Here is a 26,499-nt window from a genome sequence, read left to right on the forward strand (position 1 = left end):
GTTTCACGTTGGACCAACTAAACAGGCATTCACTCACCGAATTAATAGCGTATTATCGTTACGTATTATCATTACAATCAGAACACTGCGGATTATACCAGCGTTTAGTAATTTTAAGGACTTTTAAAAATGGCTATGCTTCAGGAAATTGTTCACATTTTGGGGTAGTTTTTGGATGATGGTTTAGAGAGAGTGATTCAATGGCTTCGGGCCGGACAGTGTTAGGATGTATCTTACTTCTACTTCTTGGGTTTTTGTGGGCACCAATTTGGATGTTGACGAATGGATCGAAGGATAGTGTCAACGTGCATGACTTGTTTGCTGGGGACGAGGTGGTGAGTTTATATTAACCAAACATTTCAACAGATGCCTTCATTGTATCGCAGAGGAATAGAGTCACACTTTGGTTTTACCGTTAGCGAAACAATTCCCATCATTTTAGAGACCACCTCTCTTTAAAAGTTTGTTTCATTAGTTTTTTAAAGTATCACAATTCAAGAATTATGTTGTTCTTAGCATGTGCGGAAATCCTTGTTGAAAGAAAACAAATATTTACAGGGTTATTGGTTATATTTAATAAGATTTCTTTTCTTCCATATTTACTGCAAGAGAGTTCAGCATTCTCTTGAAGATGATCAGAGCATATTGATCAAAACGAGTTGCAACCACTGGTTCTCCAAAAACCTATACTAGATTGTTCCCGCCATGTCGATGTGGTGAAAATACTTCACAAAATATGATTATTTTTTTTTATAGGATGCAGGCACCCTTCTGAACCCTTCACAAGAACCTCCCACACAAAGTACAAGTGACCACGCCCCTAAAAGATTACCAACCGTAGAACTACAAGAAGGACATGTACAAACCAAGACTTCAGTTTTATCAAAGAAGAAAAAGAAACCACCCAAGACATCGACGAGTTATGAAGTTAATCCGACTGTAAAATCAGTGGGGCGCGGGGATGCGATTCCAGCGGGGAAAGAGGGAAGCCATCGGTATAATGGTACCGTTCAAACTGTCGGAGTGACGGTAGGATTGGAGGGTCAGGCTTACGGTAATACTACCATGGATTACGGGGCAATACAGACAGCAACGACAACCACAGTGAGTTAAATCAATTCCTTCATCCGTGGTTAAATTGCATCCACAGTTAAACGATGGGTAATCAAGTCATTGGAAAAATCAACCTTCATAAATAACTCTAAACATAAACTAAATTCACTTGAAACAGCGTAAAACGTTTAAAAAATGCCGACTTCATTTACTGTAATGACCCCTTAAGTTATCAACTGATCCATTTTTCAACATACATTGCTTTTTCCTCCAGAGTGTATGCAGCCAAATGACACTTTTACGCAACTCCACTTTCCGCTGGATTGCCAAGATATGCCAGGCGCTGAAAAGGCAACCAGTTTACTTACGAGCGGGGCTCCTTATTGCAGTGGGCTTGGCTAGTCTACTTGTGACATTGATTGCTTATAAACTGATGTGCCCCAAAGTGTACAACAGGGAAGGTGTGGAGAAGGTCTACGATATGGAAGATAGTTGGCTCATAATTAACTGAAGTCATTTATATTCAGTCAATTTGTAAAATTCACTTCAGTGTTGTTAAACTGAAATGTTATTATTATGGATGTTAATTTGATGTATTTTTTTTATGTACATATTACTTTAGACAAAAGGTATAAGGGCATTAGACTTAGACTCAATAATTATGGTCATCGATTCCATCTAAATATTAATTTACAAAATGAAACTGCATTTTTTTAACTGGAAACATTGGGGTAGGGCGGGGAACAGCCACCCCGCCCACAAAGAGTAATGGGATATTGGATAAGTGGCAATCTCTATTAATTTTTGTATGGACAATTTAAGGTTTTGATGTTGAGAACTAGTGTGAACAACTGTCATGTAAATATTGTTGTTATAAAATAAACAACAGTTCACAAAAAAATATACACCAAAACACAAACAACAAATAAAGAACAAAATGCCAATTTACATTAAAAAATACAATATTTTTTTATTAATCCACTGAAGCTTCCCATGTTTTAAATTAAATTAAATATGAAATGCTGAATGTTATTATGCATGAAACTGTTACATAATCATGCACACTTGTAGACAATACTCTCTGTTCAGTCAGGAATCACCTTTTCAATCATAGACTAATCCATCAAAACACCTCTAAGCCTTGCCCCTCCCTCCATCACAACTACTATTTATAAATGGCACATGTGTGGGGAGCATGTACATTAGTCATGTGCCTCAATAACAACATTAAGTTGAGACAACTTGTTTACCTTTTGGTAGTGTTTAGTTGGTTTTAGGGGCATGTGTTTGTGGCTGTAAAAAACTGGGTTGAGCTTAATGGACCCATCTATTCTATGTTGGGGGGGGGGGGGCTGGGGTGGAGACAGGAGATGTAAAATGTGCCTTATTATCATTAAATTGTAATGAAGTTTTTCTTAAAGTAACTTGTTTTTGTTCCTGGTACTTATTTGTGACATTAGGATCCCAGAGTGTTTTGGGTTGTGTGTTGTTTCAAGCAAAGGTTTATAAATGTTTAGGAAATGAGCTCACACTTAATTATAAATTGGAATTTTGAACTGATTTTAAGGTATCATTTAGTATTCTTTGGATAATTTTTTGCGTAAATTGCGCGAGATCAATGATTCTTTCAATAATTCTCAGCAATATAAACAAAGGAAACAACTGAAATAGAAACGGCTCACTGCGAAATAAAAGACTCACAAAAATACTGTATATTTGTAATGAATCTAAATAGACATAATTCAGTTAAATTAAAACAAGAAACAACAATTTCATTATGGTTTGGGGGGGGGGGGGGGTGGGGGAACAGACTATTTTATACTTTTAATAACATAAACTAAGTGAACATAAAGACAGACATAGTATAAATGATTTGGTGTCAAAGTTCCAGTTTTTGGATCTCATACACAAGCTCTTTTGAGAACAAAAATACATAAATAATAGTTTTAAAAGTTTGAAACATTAATCCCATTTCTTACATTTGTGTACAGCAGTGTGCAGACAACAAAACCACAAGTGGCACATTTGGGTGTGAAAACACCAAGTATTAAATACATGGACAAATTTGTAAACAGAATTGACTATCGCTGTGTGGTGCTTAATTTGTTTTGATGGGTAACAATTATGGGTAAGACAAAACAAATGAAAGAGACGTGGTAACACAAAATAAACAATGATTCATACAAACACCTTTAACTCAAGATATAACCAAAATGGCAAGCTCTTGATTGAGCTCAAATCTCAATTTACGCTTCATTTGATGTTGGCAAGATGACAGGACATTGTACCTTTGTTACCCTTTCTAATGCCCTTTGAGGTAGACCTTGGATTGCGAAGCTGATCAGGGTGGGGCCTGGGCGTTGCCATCTATCATAGATCTAAGGCATCTTTAAGTAAGCTCGCAATATCTGCTGCACTTTTATCATCTCCTTCTGAAATGGTTTACAAAAAATAATGGAAGTTTTTAATCTCTCAGAAGAATTAGAGCACAACACTGCTTTTAAACAGGCAGCTACTCAATTTAAAAAAAGGTTTTTCCAGTTTTTTTTTAAAGTTGAACTGCTATAACCACTTTTTCTCCCTAACTTGCCTAGAGTTCCCAAACCAACCTCCAACTGATGAACTTAGTGAGGTGGTAACAAAACCAAATTGATGATTGAAACAAAACTGTACCCTACAAACTCATGAGAATGAAGCGCTAACACAAATGTGTGATGATTCTATTTGTTGTCGTTACTCTATAAGTACACCCAAATTGTGAGTTTATAATACATACAGATCAAGCAATGACACAAAGTAAAACATTGTTCCCATTATTATTGACTTTATGGTAAATGTAGACAGCAAGGTGTAATATTGGCCAACAAATGAGTGAAGTGGTCACTCAAGATAAACAGGATACCAGTCATAAGTGGTACATGTGCTTAAAAGTATTTTGGCTGGTAACCTTATTCTTGTAAGCAATCTTTTATAATAATAATATAATAAAAGCGGCACAGCGCTCATATCCGTCACTCAGTGATGCTCAAGACTACGTTTTTGAATAACAAGACCTACTCCTGTGCTTAGCTACTCTTTGTGGTTAAGCAGCTCTACGATATTGGACCCAGATATACATTTCAAGCAATGTTCATTATTATCTACTACTAACTTATGAATATTCAACATTCCATCTCATGAATATTGATTGATAATTTCCTCTTACCAGCGTCTTCATTGGTTGTCATTTGTTCCTCTAGCCTGAGCTTATATTTAGCACATCGTAGCATTCCTTCCTCAATGGAATTATTACTGATCAATTTCGTAACCATCACGTCCCTATAACAACAAATCATACATAGAGAAATTACAGTGCAAATATCAAAATATCAAATATCATGAGAAAAATAATGATCGGCAAGGTCGAAGAAAACAAATATTAGAAATGTATAATTTCAAGACATTTTAATTAGGATTAATATTTTTTGAAAGATATTTCATTGAACAAACACCTACTGTATTCAAAATACAAATTCTGATAAAGGTGAAAGCCTTTGTGACATTATTATTATATTTTGTTTGCTTTTGCATCTGTTTATTTATTCATTTGTTTGTAAGTCTTGTCCCGATGTGTTGATAGGTTTTCTGATTTTCATTGGGGAAAATAAATTAAGTAATGTGTCGTGGCCAAGCAGTTAAGAGCACTCGACCCAGCAGAGTGTGGGTTCGAGTCCCGATCATGACAATTGTATCCTTGAGCAAGATGCTTAAACAAAATTGATTTGTCCTTTGGATGGGACATTAGCCTTCGGTCCCATGAACTAGGATTGATCGTACACATAAAAGAAACCAGAACACTACCGTGGAAGAGTAGGGGTTAATTAACCACAGTGTTTCTGCTTCACATAGCAGGCACCATTGTTTACAGGTTTACTCATTAGCAGAAATATTTAATATCATCTTGCTGTAACCGCTACCAAAGGGGGCTTAACTGGAAATCTAGCCATAACCAGGGCTGTGGTTACCATTTTAATGGTGTAGTGGTACAAACAAACAACACCAAATTTAATACTGTTCTGTATACCACATACATGTACATCTGTTATTAAATATCAAGTGAATTTATTACTCCTAGTGATGTCATTGTTTAATGAATTATACAACTGAATTGAATGGAACTGCTAATATGAACAATAATGTGACAATAAATTCTGGGTTTACAACTTAACACACTGACACCTGTTGCAAAGTCCTTGGCCAAAAGGCTAACAAACTCACTCCAACACTTAATGGCAATCAATCAAAGCTTTCACAAATCACAATGGCCTATTGATTTTAGAAATATTTGAGTTCTGTCTAGTCTAATTTGAGAACGAAGGACAGGGATTTTGTGTTTTAATTGTGTCAGATTCTATTGTAGCTTCATGTACATCACAGCTTTGGATTTATATGCGTCTATTTATAGTCTGCCTGTGGCTCTAGCCTGGTCCATGCATATCTTGTGGATATGTAGCCTGGGATGCTCCTCTCAATTACATCAATACCTCTCATGCTAGTCGAATGCACAAGGAATACAATTGCTAACCCTTACTAATAAGGGATATATGATAGGCTGTTTAGAATAAAACCCAAACTGTGAGCTCAAAGCATGAGAGCTTGAGAGAGCATGAAAGCTTGCGAGTACAGAGCTTGATACAAACATTTATCTTTGGTTTCAAAAACTCTACTCTGTAATCTGGGGCATTCTACATGGTTCCATTCTAATGTTTTTATGAATTTGATCTAAATATGAAAAAGGGAGAAATCACATCCCTGTTGATCAGAACCAGATTACCAGATGAAAGCACACCTTATGTTCCTTGATTTTAAATCACATCCCTGTTGATCAGAACCAGATTACCAGATGAAAGCACACCTTATGTTCCTTGATTTTAAATCACATCTCTGTTGATCAGAACCAGATTACCAGATGAAAGCACACCTTATGTTCCTTGATTTTAAATCACATCCCTGTTGATCAGAACCAGATTACCAGATGAAAGCACACCTTATGTTCCTTGATTTTAAATCACATCCCTGTTGATCAGAACCAGATTACCAGATGAAAGCACACCTTATGTTCCTTGATTTTAAATCACATCCCTGTTGATCAGAACCAGATTACCAGATGAAAGCACACCTTATGTTCCTTGATTTTAACTGGTTTCCTTCTGATATATCGTGAGATCTAAAAACACAATATTCTTCTTATAGATACTTACCTTTTTTGTCCGACCCGATGGCATCTATCCTCAGCTTGTTTATCATTATAGGGATTATAGTCAATATCATGTAGGATCACGTGATTGGCGGCTGTTAGATTGATTCCAAGACCACCAGCACGAGTTGATAAGAGAAACACAAAGATGGACTCATCATTGTTGTATTTATCAATCATAGTCAACCTGCCAAAAGGAGGCAAGAAATGCAGGATCGGTTATTAGTGGAAAACAAAACTGATCGTGTTTGAATCTGAAAGCTCACTGATTCTAAAGTTCATACCAGTACCAATCCTCCAGAGAAATATTCCCCTCTGAAAGCTCACTGATTCTAAAGTTCATACCAGTACCAATCCTCCAGAGGAATATTTCCATCTGAAAGCTCACTGATTCTAAAGTTCATACCAGTACCAATCCTCCAGAGAAATATTTCCATCTGAAAGTTCACTGATTCTAAAGTTCATACCAGTACCAATCCTCCAGAGGAATATTACCATCTGAAAGCTCACTGATTCTAAAGTTCATACCAGTACCAATCCTCCAGAGAAATATTCCCCACTGAAAACTCACTGATTCTAAAGTTCATACCAGTACCAATTCTCCAGAGAAATATTACCATCTGAAAGCTCACTGATTCTAAAGTTCATACCAGTACCAATCCTCCAGAGAAATATTTCCATCTGAAAGCTCACTGATTCTAAAGTTCATACCAGTAAGCTTGGGCGATACCACGATATTATCGAATATCGCGATACTAATTTGGAAACGATATCGATATCGGATCGATTTTGTATTAATCGAAATATCGGTAAATCGCGATATCGACTAAGTATCGCGATGTATTTCCTAGCCGAGACGTCTTGCGACAATAAATCTCATAGTGGAGATAATCTTACATCATCACTAAAGAGCTGCGAGTCACCTGCGGTCTGTGACAGTCACAGACGCAACCGCAAGATTCCTTTGTAGATTGGACCGACCGGGTTTCTTCGGGAAAAAACCCAATCAAAGCGGAGATTAGGCGGTCTTACACAGACTACCGAAAACTACATTTAGTATCACTATTGTATCACATTACACTCCCTTTGAGTGTGCAGCTCAGGGCCGCTGTCTGCGCCCATCCGAGGTGTAAATCGGCTATTAAACTTGGTAGTTTATTTGGTTAGGCTCTATAGAGAAGAGTGATGGTCAACTCAGTTTGGAAATAATTAAAAGAGCCGATCTTTATTCATTCATTCTTTTTAGTAAAACTTGCTGATCCAAAATAACTGACTGCAAATATACTTACCCTAACAAATTATTTTTCAGTGGTTTCAAATTTAACTCGGAAAACTCTTACAAAACTGCTTACCTTAATTTTGTTATACCTCCATTTGATTAAACAAGAGAAAGTGAGAAGCTGTAATTATATACTTTTAAATTAATCAATATTCAATACTCCATGATTCGATTGTTGTTGTGTTTAAAAAATACAATTAACGGAGGTGCCTTGTTCCTTTCCTTCCATTTTGTTTATTCTTGATGTTATCTTCTTGTTGTCACTAATGCTGAAATAAACTTGACTTGATATAGCCTATAGTTTCATTCAACTAAAGTTAAAGTGTAACGGTGCTTATTATTTTGTTATTTTGTTTTTAAGAGGCTGAGGCAAAGATCAGTCCGTTTAACGTTAGTTGTTTATTTTTTTCATTAAAAAGGTAATAATTTATGAGTACCAGAAAGTTTACCCGTTCAAAAAGAAAGTTTTATTTGAAAAAAGAAATCAACTGCCAATGGTGCGTCATTGAATTACCAAACATTACTAAATTATGTAAGCCTTTACTTTTACGACGGCAGCGCTAATCAATTGAATACATTTACCGATCTGTTGGTAAATGTATTCAGATGATAAGCGCTGCCACACTGCGCCGTCAAATAAAAGTAAAGACCTACTGAATATTGGCTTCCCTCCTCACTCTCAGTCTGTGACGCAGCCGCAAGATTCCTTTGTAGATTGGACCGGCCGGGTTGTTTCAGGGGGGAAAAAACATCAAATCGGGGATTAGGCGGTCTCACACAGACTACCGAAAACTACAGTGCGTCTGCAGAACGCCAGGGTCACTGCATGCTCACTGCACCACCACGTACGTGTGTGCTGCACCACCACGTGTGTGCAAGTAGCGCTAGCGCGAACTTATTAATCATGCAAACAATAGAGCAGTCTGTCATGCGCAGACGTTAACATCTTAAACGCATGTAAGTAATGGCCACTAGTTTTACACCCCATTGGTTTGGAGTAAAACCAGAATAATAGGTCATTACAACACCTCTCTTATGTTACAACTGCCTCTTCTACAACTTTCACTGGGAGTTTGTAGACTGATGATGTTAAATTTAATTAATCGCGATTATATCGAATATCGCGATATATTGTTGGTGATATATCGTGAATAAAATAAATCGATATCGCCCAAGCTTACATACCAGTACCAATCCTCCAGAGAAATATTTCCATCTGAAAGCTCACTGATTCTAAAGTTCATACCAGTACCAATCCTAAAGAGAAATATTTCCATCTGAAAGCTCACTGATTCTAAAGTTCATACCAGTACCAATCCTAAAGAGAATTCCTATTTACAGTGCTGTATTTTATTTAATAAGTAGTTGCAATCCCCTGTTTAAGTCCACTACAATAGACCCCTGTCATAGAGTATTTGTGTATTCCTATTTGAAACTACCAGATATTGTTGAGTAAGCTTACCTATCACACACTGGAGTCTGGCCATCTAGGCGTAGATATTTATATTGATGATGTTTCATATAAATCTCAATAATGTCTAAGACCATCACAAACTGACTGAACATCAACACTCTGCTTCCCTGCAAACAAAATACACTTTAATTATTAATTCATATTATTGAATGTTAGGGGTTACTTTTGTCAATTTCTCAAAGTACAGACGATGCACCCGTCTTGTAGGATGTTGTGGCTGAGCGGTCTATATCCCCAGAGCCCCGAACTCAAGTTCTAATGCCCGAGTCATCACAGTGTGGGTTCAAGTCATGCCTATTATTATTATTACTATATCACATGTTTACAAGAGCCTGGGGTTCCTATACACATTTTTGGCACTTGGCAAGTAACCAAATAATTGAACTAGTCATCCAGTGTAGTGCCTTTTAAAAGATTATACTTTAAAGATCCTTCAACTGCATACCTCATGCTAAATTAAAAAACAACTTCTGGGCCCAATTTCATACACATTCTCAAGCACACAATTTTGCTTATCAATGTTGTGCTAAGCAAAACATAGCAGGCTACCAGTAAAAGATTGCACATGTGACATGGTACTTTGGCTGGTAACCTTATTCTGGTAAGCATAATTTTGCTGTACTTAGCCTACTTTCTGAACTTCAGCAGCTAATTGAAATTGGACCTAGGTCTTGTGTAAAATATTTCTGGTCCAGTAAAAGTTTAGAAGTACAAGACGTGTGGAGGCTGAGATTGTTTTGAAATCTGAGTCAAGTACTTACATTTTCTTTGAGTTCTGGAAGCATCTTATCTAGAGCTTGGAATTTACCAGAAGCAACAAGAAGCTCAGTGGGGAGTACGAATGGTTTGAGGATGCTGTATTCCTTACAGAGTCGATGTAACTCAAAGTCTGTCATGACTGACATGTCCTCAAAGATTAGTTCAGGTTCAGCATCATAATGAGTTGGCTCCTGTTAGTACAAATAAAAGAGATATTTTGATGTCCAGATGTAATGGTCCAGATTTCAATACATGGTAGCAATGGGACTCCAGATATTTTAGATCAAAGGTCTCTACCATCAGTAGTTTTCAATGGCTTTTTTAGATTTAAACAAACAACTTTGAAGTTTAATCGGGAATAAAATTGACTTCTGACTTATCTTGTAATAGAAGGTTTCAATTGAAACACCAATCTCTCAGCCTTAAATCAATAAACGGCAGAGAAAAGGAATAGTAAGGTTTGCATGACTGACCTTGAGCATGAGTTTTGACATCTGTCGTAGTTTAGCGTCGTCATAGTGATTTCTCATCAACATCTCATGATTAGCACCTTTACGTAACTGCATCATGGCACAAGACAGCTTAGTCAGCTTGATCTTAGATCCATCTCCAAGATGGCGTAGATCTTGTGTTAAGGCCATCTTAATATTATTATAGCACTCTTGTTGACTGGCGATCATTGGACATTTAAGTATAGTTTCACTCTTCTTTGGTAGTTGTTTAAGCACCTGTGAAAATTAGAAACAAACGAAAATCCTTAATATCTGGCACTGGTTTAGGTTAACCCCAACCCTTCTGAATCCCACTCGCTGGTCTGGAATTACACAAAGGTAGTGTCCTCTGTTGCCCTGGTCTTGGTGCCCCTCAAAAGTTTCCTATAGAATTTGAAAGGATAAAGGATAGTGAGACAATAAAGAAAAGAGCTGGAATCAAGTCAGATCATCAAAACACAGAGGTTATTCTCCTTTGGGCACATCAGCATACTGCCAAACTTCCGATACCCCAAAGATCACTCTGTAGGGAGGCGTGGAGACCACCCATGCAATGAATAGAAACCAATAATCAAACTGTAGTGCCAGAGGTACCTACTCTACCAACAGAAGTCAGTAGTAAAGCTGAAAACCATCAGCTCAGGAGAAGTTTCATTATGCCGCAGCCAAGTCTAGCAAAGACAGCCAACTACTTAGCATGAATGGTTGTGAATTGAGACATGTGGCTTGGTATACTGACCTGTGATTTAAGTCTTCTTAGCATGAATGGTTGTGAATTGAGACATGTGGCTTGGTATACTGACCTGTGATTTAAGTCTTCTTAGCATGAATGGTTGTGAATTGAGACATGTGGCTTGGTATACTGACCTGTGATTTAAGTCTTCTTAGCATGAATGGTTGTGAATTGAGACATGTGGCTTGGTATACTGACCTGTGATTTAAGTCTTCTTAGCATGAATGGTTGTGAATTGAGACATGTGGCTTGGTATACTGACCTGTGATTTAAGTCTTCTTAGCATGAATGGTTGTGACTTGAGACATGTGGATTGGTATACTGACCTGTGATTTAAGTCTTCTTAGCATGAATGGTTGCATAATCTGCTTAGCATGAGTAATCCGATCTCTCTCAAAGGAACTCTGCTCCAAGGGATTCTCACTCTTTTGTTTCTGTCAATCAAACAAAATCAGAAATGCAGACAAGTTTAAAGGGAAGGTATACATCTGGTAATCACTATTAAAAATAATTGTAATAAAAACATTTGGTTAGAAGCTCAAAGACAATGGACACTATTGGTAATTGTCAAAGACAAGTCTTCTCACTTGGTGTATCTCAACATATGCATAAAATAACAAACCTGTGAAAATTTGAGCTCAATTGGTCATCGAAGTTGCGAGATAACAATGAAAGAAAAAACACCCTGGTTACACAAAGTTGTGTGCTTTCAGATGCTTGATTTCGAGACCTCAAATTCTAAAGGTCATGAAATCAAATTCATGGAAAGTTTCTTCTTTCTCGAAAAACTACGTCAATTCAGAGGGAGCCGTTTCTCACAATGTTCTATACTATCAACCTCTCCCCATTACTCATTACCAAGTAAGGTTTTATGCTAATAATTATTTGGAGTAATTACCAATAGTGTCCACTGCCTTTAAAACAGCTTTTGATAATATGAAGCATTTTGGGAAACATTTCTTTTAGAAATAATGCAGTTATGCAAAAAGATAAAAGTTTTGATTTCCCACAATTTGAATCTGAGAGTAACGCTTCTCAGATTGTGTTTTCCTTTCCCTATAAGTTATTCTTTGCCTGTAACTATCTAATAATTAATAATAACTTCCATCTAGATCAGGGTGTTCCTTGCAGGCACATGGAAGACAGAAACAAAGCAAACAGTTTAGAGAAATAGATAAAAACGTTCAAGCTTTCAAGTTCTTCTTGAATAATAGAATAGAACCAGAGTGTGTCTGCACCCCGCATGCAACACTGCCTTTGGCTTCATTCCACACATGATACAAAAGTGCGATATATTATACTGGTACATTCTAAGGAAACTGATGTAACTTAACTTACTGTTAGTGTGAACATCTTCTGTAGTTCTGCTGCGTTATCGCAAAACATTTTAGGCATGACGAAGCTTAACAATGAAATCAGCTCTTTCAGATTGTTCTGTAGCGGGGTACCAGTCAAAAGCAGCTTCCTCTCAGCCTATCAATAAAAGAACAAAGTAACAAAATGAAAACGTGGACTCCTAAAAAGCTTCTGTAACCCAAAGGCCAGAAGATACATGTGTAAAGAAAACGATGAAGAGATGTTTAATAACAAATGAAATCAAGTACAGACTGAAAGACCAATCCTTAGCGAAGCTTGGATCTGAGAAAGGATTCGAACCTGGGTCCAGAGAGGTGAAAGACGGGGTAAGATATTAATAAGTCAACCCCCAAAAAACCTTCACTATAAGTTTAAACTTTGTTATTGCATGACAACTTTATCTCCAGCTTTATGATTTAGTTTTGGATGTAATTCCTTGGTAGTGATACTAAGAATTGGTTCCAATAACTGATGACTAACCCTGATCTTCATGAGAGTACCATAGCGTTGAGATTGCATATTCTTCAGCATGTGTGCCTCATCAAACACAGCATAATGTATCCCCATCTTCCTGAACAAACTACGATCATCTGCATTACTAGTACACATGTTGTATCTGTAAACAAGAACAACCAATAAACATCAACAGTATTCAAACCAAGGACATGCTGTGCCTGTAAACAAAAACATATAACATTAACACTGATATTCAAACATGATGACCAGAGTAATATTAATGTATCAATGGACTTTAGGACCTCATGTTCATTCCTGACATTTTCTGAGCTCCTTTGGAGTATGCAGCACCCGCAGCCAAATTAGCACACAGGTTGCTAATCATTCACATCAATAATCTCTAACCTTGAAGGTTTATAGTTAACCTATCAAGTTAAAGGATTCTCTTTGCAGTAATACAGTTTGTTATAATTTTTCACTTCAAAACATTTGAATCTAAGAAATGGTTCATACATGATTTTTTTCTTAAATTTTTGAGGGTTGTTGTTCAAACATGAATACTGCGGCCAGAGATGCGTTTGATATCCGCTGTCACCTCACTTAACGTCGATGGATTTTACTTTCTTGTGAAAATACTGCGATAGTTTTCTCAGGAAGTAAACATGGTATGCAACTTTCACATGCGACTCTCACATATCTTTCTTAATAATTTCACATGCGACTCTCACAAATCTTTCTTAATAATTTTGTTGACAAAAACCAATTTATGATGCTACCTTCAAGGCATAATGATAAATCAAGCTTCTGATCTACTTACGATGTAACGATGACATTACATGAGATACACTCAGCTAAGATGTTATATCGTAACTCTCTCCTCTCCTCAGCACTACCCGAATATAAAATCACCTCCAAGGCTGGGCACCATGTATGAAGCTCACGAGCCCAGTTCTCTGATAAAAAGAAGAACAAAATCGTTCACATCAAAATTAGATTCATTTGCAAGAAAAAAGAAAGATGGATTTTATAAAAATAGTTGGAAGTTATGAGGATGAGTTTGTGCCCAACATTTTTTATCTTTAAGGTTTGTTATTGGAAACAATCTTCATTGAGTAGTAGGTTTGGAATTGGCCCTGATCTTAATCCTAGCAGTTTTCCGGGCTGATTAAATTAGCTTATATTTATTGGTTTATTTCATAAAAACATTACAAAGAAATGAAAAGTATGACAACCGATACGGTTGAATTGCACTAGATCATGTACATTAGAAAATAAAAAAATCTTTAAAAAGAGCTAAAGGTTAAACAATTAAAACACACAATAGCTAATAAGTAAGTATTACAAACAGTCCAAACAACAAACAATCACCCAGCACTTAAAACAATAATGAGACTTAACAAAAATAGACGTTAACAAAGGGACAAATTGTGGATAAAGAGCCAACATTAGAATCCATACAGCTTGATTCATTGGCCGTGTCTTGGAAGGGAATACTAAGGATTAATGACTGATAATGAGGAGTGTATTGGTTACCTAGAGTTGATGATGGAACTACAATAAGATGAGGTCCTCCATCTCCTTGCTCCATTAAATAAGCTAAGAATGCAATCGTCTGTACAGTCTTACCAAGTCCCTGTGTAAACAAAGGTTATTGAATTCAGATGCTTCATGTCACAAAACAAGGGCCCAGTTTCATAGAGCTGCATAAGCACAAAATTGTGCTTACCAGAAAAAGATCACCAGCCAAATTAACATGTCACAAGTGCAATTTTTGACTGGTAACCTGCTCATCTCTGCTTAGCAGAACATTGTTAAGCAATATTGTCTGCTTAGACAGCTCTATGAAATTGGGCCCAGGCACGATACAAATAATTCAAAACAAAGGTTTATTTGCTTGTCAAATAGATGAAAATAGCTATTGGGATTACTAATCAGGTATGGACTAAAAACCCAATCCACATACAAGGCTTTAGTGTGCAGTGGGATTTGAACCGGTGACCACAGAGCAAAAAAGCGGGGAAAGAAACTAGGCCCCAACATAATCCCCCACTTATCACTTTTGGGTCTATATTTTGAGATGATATTTTACCATTTCATCAGCTAGGATGCCATTGACTTCCTGTCTGTGCATCAAAGCTAGCCAGTTGAGTCCAACCACCTGGTATGGCTTCAGGACGAGTCTAGGAACAAGACACACACACAGGTCAAAGGTTAAAATTAATGGCAGATTAGTGATGATTCTCTTGAAGACTTCACCTCATCATTCATCTGTATATCAGAGAGAAAGGTAGTGTCTGAAACGGTGACTTCGGCTACAGCTAGATCGCTCACTTCCTGCCTATTCTTTAACACTGGCAGACGCACTGATCTAGCTCTAGCTGTGTCTGAAATGGTGACTTCGGCTACAGCTACAGCTAGATCGCTCACTTCCTGCCTATTCTTTAACACTGGCAGACGCACTGATCTAGCTGTAGCTGTGTCTGAAACGGTGACTTCCGCTACAGCTACATCGGTCACTTCTGCCTGTTCTTCAACACTGGTAGACGCACTGATCTAGCTGTAGCCGTGTCTGAAATGGTGACTTCGGCTACAGCTACAGCTAGATCGCTCACTTCCTGCCTATTCTTTAACACTGGCAGACGCACTGATCTAGCTGTAGCCCTGTCTGAAATGGTGACTTCCGCTACAGCTACAGCTACATCGCTCACTTCTGCCTATTCTTCAACACTGGTAGACGCACTGATCTAGCTGTAGCCGTGTCTGAAACGGTGACTTCGGCTACAGCTACGGCTAGATCGCTCACTTCTGCCTATTCTTCAACACTGGCAGATGCACTGATCTAGCTGTAGCTGTGTCTGAAACGGTGACTTCGGCTACAGCTACGGCTAGATCGCTCACTTCTGCCTATTCTTTAACACTGGCAGACGCACTGATCTAGCTGTAGCTGTAGTCAAAGTCACTGTTTCGAACACGGCCTAATCTAGCCCTCAGTCTGGTCTTCTATAGCATATATTGATTACTGCATTTATATCAGCAAGAAGGAACCAGCCTTGGTTTAGGGACATGGATTAGGTTATTGGAAGATAAGATTACTTACTTCTCCGAGAGGATTAGAGGTTGTTTTGTAATCTGTCCCTCAATATCTCTCCCATCATCACTGTCTTCACCTTCCTTATTAGGTAGTAGCTTAGATACTATGGTCTGAATGCTATCTGAGATCTTACAACAACGATCCATGATAGAGGTCATGACCTGGTGACTCTCAAACAACTCAGCACAGTTCCATACTAAGGAGATCGTTAGTCCTTTAGTCAGCTGCATCTTAGATACCTGAAGGTCAAAGGTCAAATCAAGATTGTTTCATCGTTAAAGACAGTCTTTAGGGAATATAAAAGGGCGATGACAAGGTCTTGAATGGAAGAAGAGGGTTTTGACTAGGGGGTAATGAACTGAGCCAAAGTTACCCCACGTCTAAGACCCTATCCAGTCTTAAATGGCTCACTGAATCTTAAGTTCATACCAGAACACATCCTCTAGAGAAATATTTCCATCTGAAATACTGTCAGTGGAGATGATGGTATTATCTGAACTCATAAAAACCACCATTGCTCATTTAAATTGCTGCAATGGGGGACTTTGGGGACACTAGGTGGCAGCAGATATTCCAGGTAAATCCATTGTTCTCTGCATTCTGTGCATGCTTGTCCATTATTATGAAATGATCCCACTGTAGGAGGGTTAAGCAATAATGATGAATTCTTACCAAGTCATCATAGTCTTCATACGGTCTTATAGAAATTATTTTCTGAACTTTAGTCTTGGAGCAATGATTGATACTCAATAACTCCTCAGGAGTTGCTTCGTTGAAAAATGTAAGAATCAAGTCATCCATCTCAGTCTTCTCTCTAGATCCACCTAACAAGATCAAGATAACAACAATCAATAATAGTTCAATCAATCAATCAATCAGTCAATCAATTTATCAATTAATCAGTTGCAGAATGTTAGACTCAAGTCATCCATCTCAGTCTTCTCTCTAGATCCACCAAACACGATCAAGATAACAACAATCAATAATAATTCAAAAACTTTATGCTCCATTGGGATAATCCTACTCCAGAATCCTGCAGAACTAAGGTTGGGTGAGGTGGGAGCATTAATGAGTTACCTCTTTGTTCAGTATTTTCACTGTCGCTACTCGTTGAGTAATTCTCATCCTCACTACTCATGATCTCTTTATCGGGTCGTCTCTTCTTCAACGACTCATCCTGCTTAGTAGACGTCTTAGTTACCTTTCAAACAAGACAATCAAAAAGTCAAGATTTAAATGTACATTTCTGTCACATTTGTCCCAATAACTTGTCTTTAAAAAAGGCATTGCATTCTGCTCTACCACCGGGTCTGCTAGTGGATGCTACCCATGCCTACATCCTTATACACTGTGAAGGGGTAACCCTGTTTCAGTCCCAGGAGTAGGTGGCTCCTAGTGGATGCTACCCATGCCTATATCCTTATACACTGTGAAGGGGTAACCCTGTTTCAGTCCCAGGAGTAGGTGGCTCCTAGTGGATGCTACCCATGCCTACATCCTTATACACTGTGAAGGGGTAACCCTGTTTCAGTCCCAGGAGTAGGTGGCTCCTAGTGGATGATACCCATGCCTACATCCTTACAGACTGTGAAGGGGGTAACCCTGTTTCAGTCCCAGGAGTAGGTGGCTCCTAGTGGATGCTACCCATGCCTACATCCTTATACACTGTGAAGGGGTAACCCTGTTTCAGTCCCAGGAGTAGGTGGCTCCTAGTGGATGCTACCCATGCCTACATCCTTATACACTGTGAAGGGGTAACCATGTTTCAGCCCTAGGAGTAGGTGGCTCCTAGTGGATGCTACCCATGCCTACATTTTTATTTATTAATTATTAATTAATATTTATTTCATCGTTGTCCATTCATCTTACAATACATAGATTAACATTACATTCAGTTACACAATAACATGTTTATGATAAAGTAGGCTATTACAATGTATACGCAATATAAATAATAGATTAACAACAATTTTATATGTAATAAGCGGTTGGACAACAATTAGGTTCAGGTGAAGCCGTGGCTTTTGTTCCTTAACCCATGGACAGACGAACACAAAAATAACAGCACCAGCACATATTGTACAGACAATAGACTTGACAGACAAACACAACAACGGCTAATGTAAGGTGTGTTGAAAGATAACATAACCTAGGCAATGCAGAAACAGTCATAATCTATGAATATCCATCAAGTAGTTGCTTTTTCAAATTTCTTGTAAAGACAGGTAGAGTAATTGATTTTTTAATTGAGTTACTCAGACCATTCCAGAACCCAACTCCACGCTGAACAAAACTCTTTTGGTATAATGATGTTCTTTGGCGGGAAACAAACAAATTTGTCTTTGCAGTACTTCGAGTATTATATGAATGGACTTTTGAAGTTAAAGTGAAAAATGATCTAAAACAGCTTGGTAATGCGTTAGTCATAAATTTATACATAAATTTACCCAAATTAAGATGATAAAGGTCGATGATTTGTAGTATTTTAAGATTGAAAAATAATGGAGCTGTGTGTTCGCGAAAACCAGCATTGGAAATTATGCGAACAGCTCTCTTTTGCAATGGAAGAAGTTTATTGCATTGTGACAAGGAACCACCCCATGTAAGAATTGAGTAATTTAGATACGGCAGAACTAAAGAGTTATAAAGTGTTAGTAAAATATAACCGGGTACGAATTTCCTTAGCAATTAATTATACCAATATTTTTAGCTTTTTTACTAGTAACTTCACTAATATGATTTCTCCAGGATAAATGTTCATCAATTTCTAAACCAAGAAATTTAGTGTGTTCCAATTTGTTAAGCCCCACACCGTCCAAAACTAGAGGAACAGACTGATTGTATCTTTTCTGTGCTGTACAGAATATTATATAATTACATTTCAACAAATTAATACATAACTTATTAGCTTTAAGCCGAGTACTTATTTTTACAAGCTCAATATTTAAATTATTGACAGCTACGTTAACATTTTTGTGGCTGTAAACTAAACTTGTATCATTAACAACAAGACAAAATGATATAATGTCAGAGGTGTTGCATATGTCGTTGACATAGATAATAACAAAGGTCCTAAAACAGAGCCTTGAGGCACTCCACATGTAATAATAGGTTTCTCTAATGAAGTAGCAGAGTTATATGAGACTGATTGTTTCCTATTTGATAAATAACTTTTAAACCACTCCAGAGCTATACCACGGACTCCACAGTGCTCTAATTTATGTATCAAAATGTTATGGTTAACCGTGTCAAAGGCCTTAGAAAGGTCCAGAAATATGCCAATAGAAATGTTTCCGTCCTCAATGCCTTCGAGCAGTTTGTTTGTTAAAAAGGATGTTGCTAACTCTGTAGAGCGATTTTTTCTAAAACCAAATTGAGATTCAGAGAGAAGGTTATGCTTAGATATAAAGCCTATTAGTCTTGCATACATTAGTTTTTCAAAGGTCTTCGAGAATGTCGATAGAACTGATATGGGCCGATAGTTCCCGATAACATTCCTATCACCACCTTTATGAATTGGAGTAACTTGAGCTATTTTAAGACCATCAGGAAATATTCCATGAGTTAAAGACATGTTGAAGATCTCAGCAAGAGGTTTTGCCAAGGAATACCTTGCTTGTTTGATAACAATAGGGCTTAGTGAGTCGCAGCCTGTGGCTTTACCAGAAGGAAGATTGCTAAGAATGTCGATGATTTCTTCTTGTGTAATTGGGCTAAGAAAAAGAGAATTGTGACATTTACCATCAAGAAATGACTCAAATGCAGTGTTACATGGTGGGAGCTTACTGGCAAGCTTAGCACCGACACTAACAAAATAATCATTGAATGCATCGCTAATTTCTTTGTCACCTTCAATTGTCACACCATCTTGAATAATGCAGGAAGGGTTTGGCTTGTGTTTTCCTTTATTTAAAACCGAATTTATCACATTCCAAGTACCCTTGACATTTCCCTTTCTAGTTTCGAATTGAGAACTAAAATACCTCTTTTTAGATGTTCTAATTAAAGAATTTAATTTGTTTTTATACAGAGTTGTGTTTTTAAGGAATTTTTTATATAGAAAGTTTTTCCTCCTGATTGAATTATAGATACCAGCAGATAGCCATGGCGATTTACATCGGTTATACCTGCATTTGACTTCTTTTAGGGGGAAGTGTTTATCATACAATTTAAGTATGTGGTCTAAAAAATTTATCATACACATCATGCACATTATTCTGTGCAGCCGTTACATTCCAATCACTTGTACTTAAATCGTGAATAAAGTGTTGGATAATAGTGTCGGTAATGTGACGCTTTTTATATATCTGTTTGTTTTGTACATGATTGTGCATTGTATCGGCAATAGGAAAAACTGGTAAATGGTCACTTATGTCAGTTTCCAGAATACCAGTAGTGTGATTCACAAAGGTCCTTATAGACTGTGAAGAGGGTAACCATGTTTCAGCCCTAGGAGTAGGTGGCTCCTAGTGGATGCTACCCATGCCTACATCCTTATAGACCGTGAAGAGGGTAACCATGTTTCAGCCCTAGGAGTAGGTGGCTCCTAGTGGATGCTACCCATGCCTACATCCTTTAGACTGTGAAGGGTAACCCTGTTTCAGCCCTAGGAGTAGGTGCCTTCTAGTGGATGCTACCCATGCCTACATCCATATAGACTGTGAAGGGGGTAACCCATGTTTCAGCCCTAGGAGTGGGTGGCAACGTCCTCCTGGTGACAGTTGATTTGGTCGATAGCCCAAATCAGTTAAGTGTACCCTCACCTTGAAGTGGTTGTCTGTCATTTTGTGAACAGGTCTTCTCATTAAAAAATATAAAAATAAAAATAAAAGCCCATTTACCTTGGGGAAATATGCCGTCATTTTAGACTTTGACATCCGCTGACTATTTTCTTTATCAGACGCATGCTCAATTCTACGACGCTTTTTCCTTGGACTTCTTTTTCTCACTGGAGATTCTTTAGTATCTACATAAAAGGATCAACCACTCACTAAGTATATTTCGATGTTAGAATTGTTGAAATGAGAAATAAAGAAAACAAGTCATTCTGGTCTGGACATTTGACCTAGGTGATCCGAAAACAATAGGCTTCTGGGGATCCCAATAATAATCCACAAATGAAGTTTGGAGTTGATAGGCCAAGTCCTTTTTTAAATATCTGTCGCACAATGATCGCAAACACTTACTTCTGTGTTGCAGTCACTGTGTGGATATTCCTTTGTTCCATTCAATTAAGGAAAATCCTTAAAAGTATCATGTAAGTTGGAGTGTGTGATGGCACACACATGCAGCACAGTTACAGGGTAATTCTATTGTTGTTCTATTCCTTTTTCAGACAAAACGATATGCAGAGCCATGTAATTGGGCCAAGACGATTTCCAATATGATACGATATATGAGGATGGCATAGTGATTTACTGGCTAGCTTACCTGACTGACCGCTATCACTGTCTCTATTAGCCATCATAGAAGCTGCTGTATCACTACAACCACCAGACTTAGTTAACACTTCTTCTATTTCCTGTAAACAAGATTAACAACCACACAATTTAAAACAATAATTTAGAGGTCGAACAAAGAAAACTTGACTAAACCATTGACGTACGAATTAACGTGTTGAGACTCTTACCAACTGAGCTATCTAGACTTAATATTGACAGTCTCCCTACATGGTGCCAGTCAGAAGCCATTTAGACTGTAACTGTCAGGGCTTACAACAAGTTTATGATTTAACCTGTGAAGTGACAGGAGAGGGATCACAGAATAAGGGGATCTGACATTTTATTTCAAATAAAGGTAATTAACCATGAGGAAAACTGACTGGATATACATTTAAAATAATGGTGGGTTGAACAAAGGCAAATTGAACCTTTGTCCTCCATAGTGCTCTAGTACCAACTGAGCTATCTAAGTTCATGTGCTTTTTATTACCACCACATTGATTTTCTTTGTGACATCACATTGTTGAGACTGAAATTAAAATGTCTACAGGAACATTTCAAGGGACACCAAGGCATTGACCAGGGGTATGGAGGCAATGATCAGGGGCCACAGAGGCAATGCCCAGGGGCCACAGAGGCAACGACCAGGGGGGCATGGAGGCAATGCCCAGGGGCCACAGAGGCAATGACCAGGGGTATGGAGGCAATGACCATGGTCCACAGAGGCAATGACCAGGGGTCACAGAGGCAATGACCAGGGGTCACAGAGGCAATGACCATGGTCCACAGAGGCAATGACCAGGGGGTATGGAGGCAATGACCATGGTCCACAGAGGCAATGACCAGGGGTCACAGAGGCAATGACCATGGGTATGGAGGCAATGACCATGGTCCACAGAGGCAATGACCATGGTCCAAAGAGGCAATGACCAGGGGCCACAGAGGCAATGACCATGGGTATGGAGGCAATGACCATGGTCCACAGAGGCAATGACCAGGGGTCACAGAGGCAATGACCATGGTCCACAGAGGCAATGACCATGGTCCACAGAGGCAATGACCAGGGGTCACAGAGGCAATGACCAGGGGCCACAGAGGCAATGACCAGGGGTATGGAGGCAATGACCATGGTCCACAGAGGCAATGACCATGGTCCACAGAGGCAATGACCATGGTCCAAAGAGGCAATGACCAGGGGCCACAGAGGCAATGACCATGGGTATGGAGGCAATGACCATGGTCCACAGAGGCAATGACCAGGGGTCACAGAGGCAATGACCAGGGGCCACAGAGGCAATGACCAGGGGTATGGAGGCAATGACCATGGTCCACAGAGGCAATGACCATAGTCCACAGAGGCAATGACCAGGGGCCACAGAGGCAATGACCAGGGGCCACAGAGGCAATGACCACAGGCACCAAGGTGATGACCAGGGGCATGGAGTATCAAGCATGCACACACATAAATATTGTTATGATCATACCTCAGATCTCCATTTAGGAAACATCTCCTTTAGTTTCTTAACATCCTCCTTCCTCCTCATCTCAACCGCATCCTTCTCTTGCTCACTGTCTCCTCCTCCATCAACACTCTCCTGCCCCTCGGATAAAATACGCCTCCTCTTCTTTTTTATTCTCTTGACTGTTGGAGGTGGAGTTTCCAGATCACTGATTCCATTGCCTACTGGGTTGTATTTGAGACTTTGTTGATGACTGCCGAGGGTGGTGATGTCTGAGTCAGATGAGGAGCTTGGTAAGGCACTGTATTTCATCGGAGAGTAATGATTCGAGGATGCTTTGTTGGGAGAGGAGTGTAGGCCTGCACTCTTCACTCTGGTACCTATTAAATCAACATCAGAATATTAAATCAATATCTACAGAAAATGAAACCTTACTCCAAAGGCAACTGAGATTCAGTGGGCACTGTTGGAGAAGCAAGAGATGGCTCAAGTAGTTTGACTCCGGGAGCCTCAACATTAGGCCTGGGCGAATTATTCGAATATCCGGTTAATGGCGAATAGGTTTTCCTATCCGTAACCGCGAATGCCTTTTTTTTCTTAACCGGATATCCGCAATGGGCGCGAATACCTATTTACAAACCGGATAGTTCTGTAATTACAACCAAGTAACCGGATATTCTTTAATATCCGAATATCCGCGGACGTCGGGTGACAACTGATAGGAATGTTTTGTCTGAATCCTTATGAAACTTCTATTAAGACAGCATAAAACAGCATAAATTAAGTATTTAACTATGCTCACCTCCGTGAAGAGTAAAAACAATGACACTTCTGACGTAATTTGTTCAAAGATTACGAAAGTTTTCCTTCACGTAGAGTCAATCACGATCAAAAGAAAAAGCAAATCGCCATCTTTAAATTAGATCCGGTTATTTTTATGAATGAACCGAGTGACACTGTCTAAAACTAATATCAATCCGCCCATAAGATCTCATTCATAAACGAACAGCGCCCTCTAGCAGCAACAAAAAATTATTTTAAATATTTTGTTTCATTTTTTTAATTTTAAATAGCGCCCTCTAGCAGCGAAAAAACTATTTGAATATCTGGTTAATTTCGGATAGATGGCCAGCGATATCCGAATACCAAAATTTCACTATTCGCCCAGCACTACTCAACATGGTAAAAGCAATATTTGTTGACACTCCTGGAGTGTGATTGTGAAGGATACAGATGCAGGCCCAAAGAACAATTGCCAGGCATACCAATCTCATCAGAGTCCAATTATTTTGATGTTGAGTTGCAATAGAGTGGAGTAACTTGGAGGATTCAGGAGGGTGTAAAGCCAAAGGTACCATTGAGTTACAGTTCCAATACTCCAGTGTCTTATTGGTTTGAGGATAAGGGGGCAGGGTAGGGGCTTGGGGACGCACCTGTTGGTACCCGCCCCTGGCTGCCAAAATCATAAATCATGAGTGTGTCAAGCCAAATGTACTGGCAGTGAGTTACAGTTCCACTACTCTACTTTTATATAAGTTTGAGGATAAGGGGTGGGGTGGGGCTTGGGGACGCACCTGTTGGTACCCGCCTCCTGCTGTCAGAATCTGAGGATGAATCAGTTGTATCCTCATCCTCTGAGCCATTAGTAGATCTTTCTTCAGACGATAATGCTGAACTTGCTTCATTATCCTCTGTATCGGATTCTTCACTTCCAGTTGAGACTAAACGGAATTTCCTGAAATATGTAAAAAACAAGAAACAGTTATTAATACATGAAGAAACGGAAGAAGCATAGGCCTGTATGCATTGGTTTTGTTAACCACAAAAACATAACAACAGTCATAATATCTTATGTTTCTTTACCTTTCACCAAGTGATCTCATTGTTGGTTTATTGCTGCTTTTGGCTCCTTTGGAAGTCTTTGGTGTTTCTGCTAAGTCTTTATTACATTCCTCTTCTGAGTCTGATGATGAGAGGTTAAGTCTTGATGAGCGTTCCTTCATCTTTGGGAAGACAGGGCTGGACGCAAGAGATGTTGGAGTGTCTGGTATACAGGTCACATCCGAGTCTTTAAAAGCAACAACAATAGCACACAAATTAACTTAGCACAATAAAAAGATTCTTACCTGACTAAGTTCACCAGGCAAAACACCATGTCACTGTGTACCATTGTCTGGTAATGTGATCATGATACTTTTCAGTGAGCAGAAAACGTTACAAGAAGCCCCCTATGAAATATGGCCTGATGTTGATTATTAATCATACATTTAAATCCATGGCACAATTTGATAATAAATAAAGGTGTAGGGGCTATAATATAGCAAAAATGTGTGCTTAGCAAATGTTTAGTTGGAAAAGTTTCCGTATGGCGCCACCACTTTTTCATTCGATATGAAATAATATAGTATCTAATTTACCTCAATGAGATATCCTTTTTTGTAAAAATTAGTGAAAAAGTGGTGGCGCTATACGGAATGTTATCCGTTTAGTTCTCAAAGGCAACATATTTTTAGTAATGTAAAATCAAAGGCTAGAGAGCAAGAAGCACATCCCTAACATTAACAACAGTATCGAAAAGTCCCCCAGAAATGTTAAAATAATTCTCACAAATAACATGAACCAAACATTGATTAAACAACCATAATTTATAAAACAAAACAAACAAACAAAAGCTAATATTTATTTATGTGGATTACATAAAAACAAAAAAATTTATGGTTTTGTTGTACACAATAATTAATGTGGATGCATGAACTGGTGAAAAACCTACACCGGCAGACAGACAGAAATCCAGGATAACAAGCCCCCCAACAGCTACAAATAAACCAAGAAAACAAACTTCAACTCAATGAAAATTGACTCGGAATTGACTGAGCTGACGACTGCTGGAGTGTGTAGTTTCAGTCACAGACCGGTGTTTAAAAAGTGAATTAATGAAGAAACAAACAAATCATACAATCATAAAAACACAAAAACTACGTGACTATCATAGACATAGTGCTTACCTTGTGAATTCAATGATGGACTTGACAATGTGGCAAATGTCGATGAGTTTGAAGGAGACACGTTTGAACGTGATGAAGTCATGGAAGTGTCATCAGCATGTTGTTTTCCGTCAACCAGAAATTTCTTAGATCTTTCCTGATATCTAAATTTATTCAGTAGTGTCGAAAGACTCCCGGCGCTCATAGTTTTTAACTTTGGATTGTTCACAAAAACCAGAGGAAAACGTGTTACAAATGTATATTTGGATAAAATACAGAAAAATAAACGTTTTATTACGAACCACCGGTCACACAAAACTACCGACACTGGAACTGGAAAATTCGCGCGACAGTTTTGTTCACTCTACTAAAAGGTAACTGGCGGCGTGACCCGCCACACCGGCCCCTTCCCAATATCTATTACATGCAGTAGCGCGGCTACTAGTTACCTTTTATTAAGTCTTTCAGCGAGCTCGAGTCTCGTGTAGTAGTTTTTCACTGTGCACATGCGCATTAGCAATTCCCTAATACACTAGTCGGTGATTTTAGTACGGAACCGAGACTTAAAAACATTAAAAATTGTTTCTACTAAAAAAATAAGAACGCCCATACATTTATTAAGATATTTTCTTGAACATCGGTAAATAATCATTAGAATGTATTGTGTTTTAAGTCATTATTTTGGT

At 38.4% G+C, this 26,499-nt stretch overlaps 2 protein-coding genes across 2 annotated transcripts; one reads left to right on the forward strand and one right to left on the reverse strand.

Annotated features, from left to right (window-relative positions):
• Positions 1 to 28: 28 nt before the first annotated feature.
• Positions 29 to 1,981, forward strand: LOC117296526. Its single transcript, XM_033779497.1, has 3 exons — positions 29 to 335; positions 757 to 1,104; positions 1,328 to 1,981. The coding sequence occupies exons 1-3, from the start codon at positions 201 to 203 to the stop codon at positions 1,562 to 1,564; spliced, it is 720 nt and encodes a 239-aa protein (XP_033635388.1). The 5' UTR covers positions 29 to 200; the 3' UTR covers positions 1,565 to 1,981.
• A 22-nt stretch (positions 1,982 to 2,003) lies between these two features.
• Positions 2,004 to 26,156, reverse strand: LOC117296528 (SWI/SNF-related matrix-associated actin-dependent regulator of chromatin subfamily A containing DEAD/H box 1B-like). The gene is made up of 21 exons (XM_033779499.1): positions 25,835 to 26,156; positions 24,693 to 24,897; positions 24,404 to 24,564; positions 22,854 to 23,209; positions 21,359 to 21,449; positions 20,770 to 20,894; positions 17,006 to 17,129; positions 16,601 to 16,752; positions 15,935 to 16,167; positions 14,927 to 15,017; positions 14,371 to 14,470; positions 13,655 to 13,790; positions 12,862 to 12,997; positions 12,364 to 12,498; positions 11,352 to 11,459; positions 10,275 to 10,529; positions 9,804 to 9,992; positions 9,031 to 9,149; positions 6,294 to 6,476; positions 4,259 to 4,371; positions 2,004 to 3,485 (listed from the first exon to the last, which is right to left on the reverse strand). Exons 1-21 carry the CDS (start codon positions 26,016 to 26,018, stop codon positions 3,424 to 3,426), a joined length of 3,258 nt encoding a protein of 1,085 aa, XP_033635390.1. The 5' UTR covers positions 26,019 to 26,156; the 3' UTR covers positions 2,004 to 3,423.
• Between the last annotated feature and the right edge of the window lie 343 nt (positions 26,157 to 26,499).

The sequence above is a fragment of the Asterias rubens genome, chromosome 11 (assembly GCF_902459465.1).
Source record: "Asterias rubens chromosome 11, eAstRub1.3, whole genome shotgun sequence".
NCBI classification, from domain to species: Eukaryota; Metazoa; Echinodermata; class Asteroidea; order Forcipulatida; family Asteriidae; genus Asterias; species Asterias rubens.

Excerpts from the sequence above, each read along its gene's own strand:
- LOC117296526 (XM_033779497.1), top strand. The coding sequence starts at position 201 with ATGGCTTCGGGCCGGACAGTGTTAGGATGTATCTTACTTCTACTTCTT. Across the intron at positions 336-756 it reads TGTTTGCTGGGGACGAGGTG|GATGCAGGCACCCTTCTGAA; the intron begins GTGAGTTTATAT and ends TTTTTTTTATAG. Across the intron at positions 1,105-1,327 it reads AGACAGCAACGACAACCACA|AGTGTATGCAGCCAAATGAC; the intron begins GTGAGTTAAATC and ends TTTTTCCTCCAG.
- LOC117296528 (XM_033779499.1), bottom strand. The coding sequence starts at position 26,018 with ATGAGCGCCGGGAGTCTTTCGACACTACTGAATAAATTTAGATATCAG. Across the intron at positions 24,898-25,834 it reads TCCATCATTGAATTCACAAG|ACTCGGATGTGACCTGTATA; the intron begins GTAAGCACTATG and ends TTGCTTTTAAAG. Across the intron at positions 20,895-21,358 it reads CAGTGATAGCGGTCAGTCAG|ATACTAAAGAATCTCCAGTG; the intron begins GTAAGCTAGCCA and ends CCTTTTATGTAG.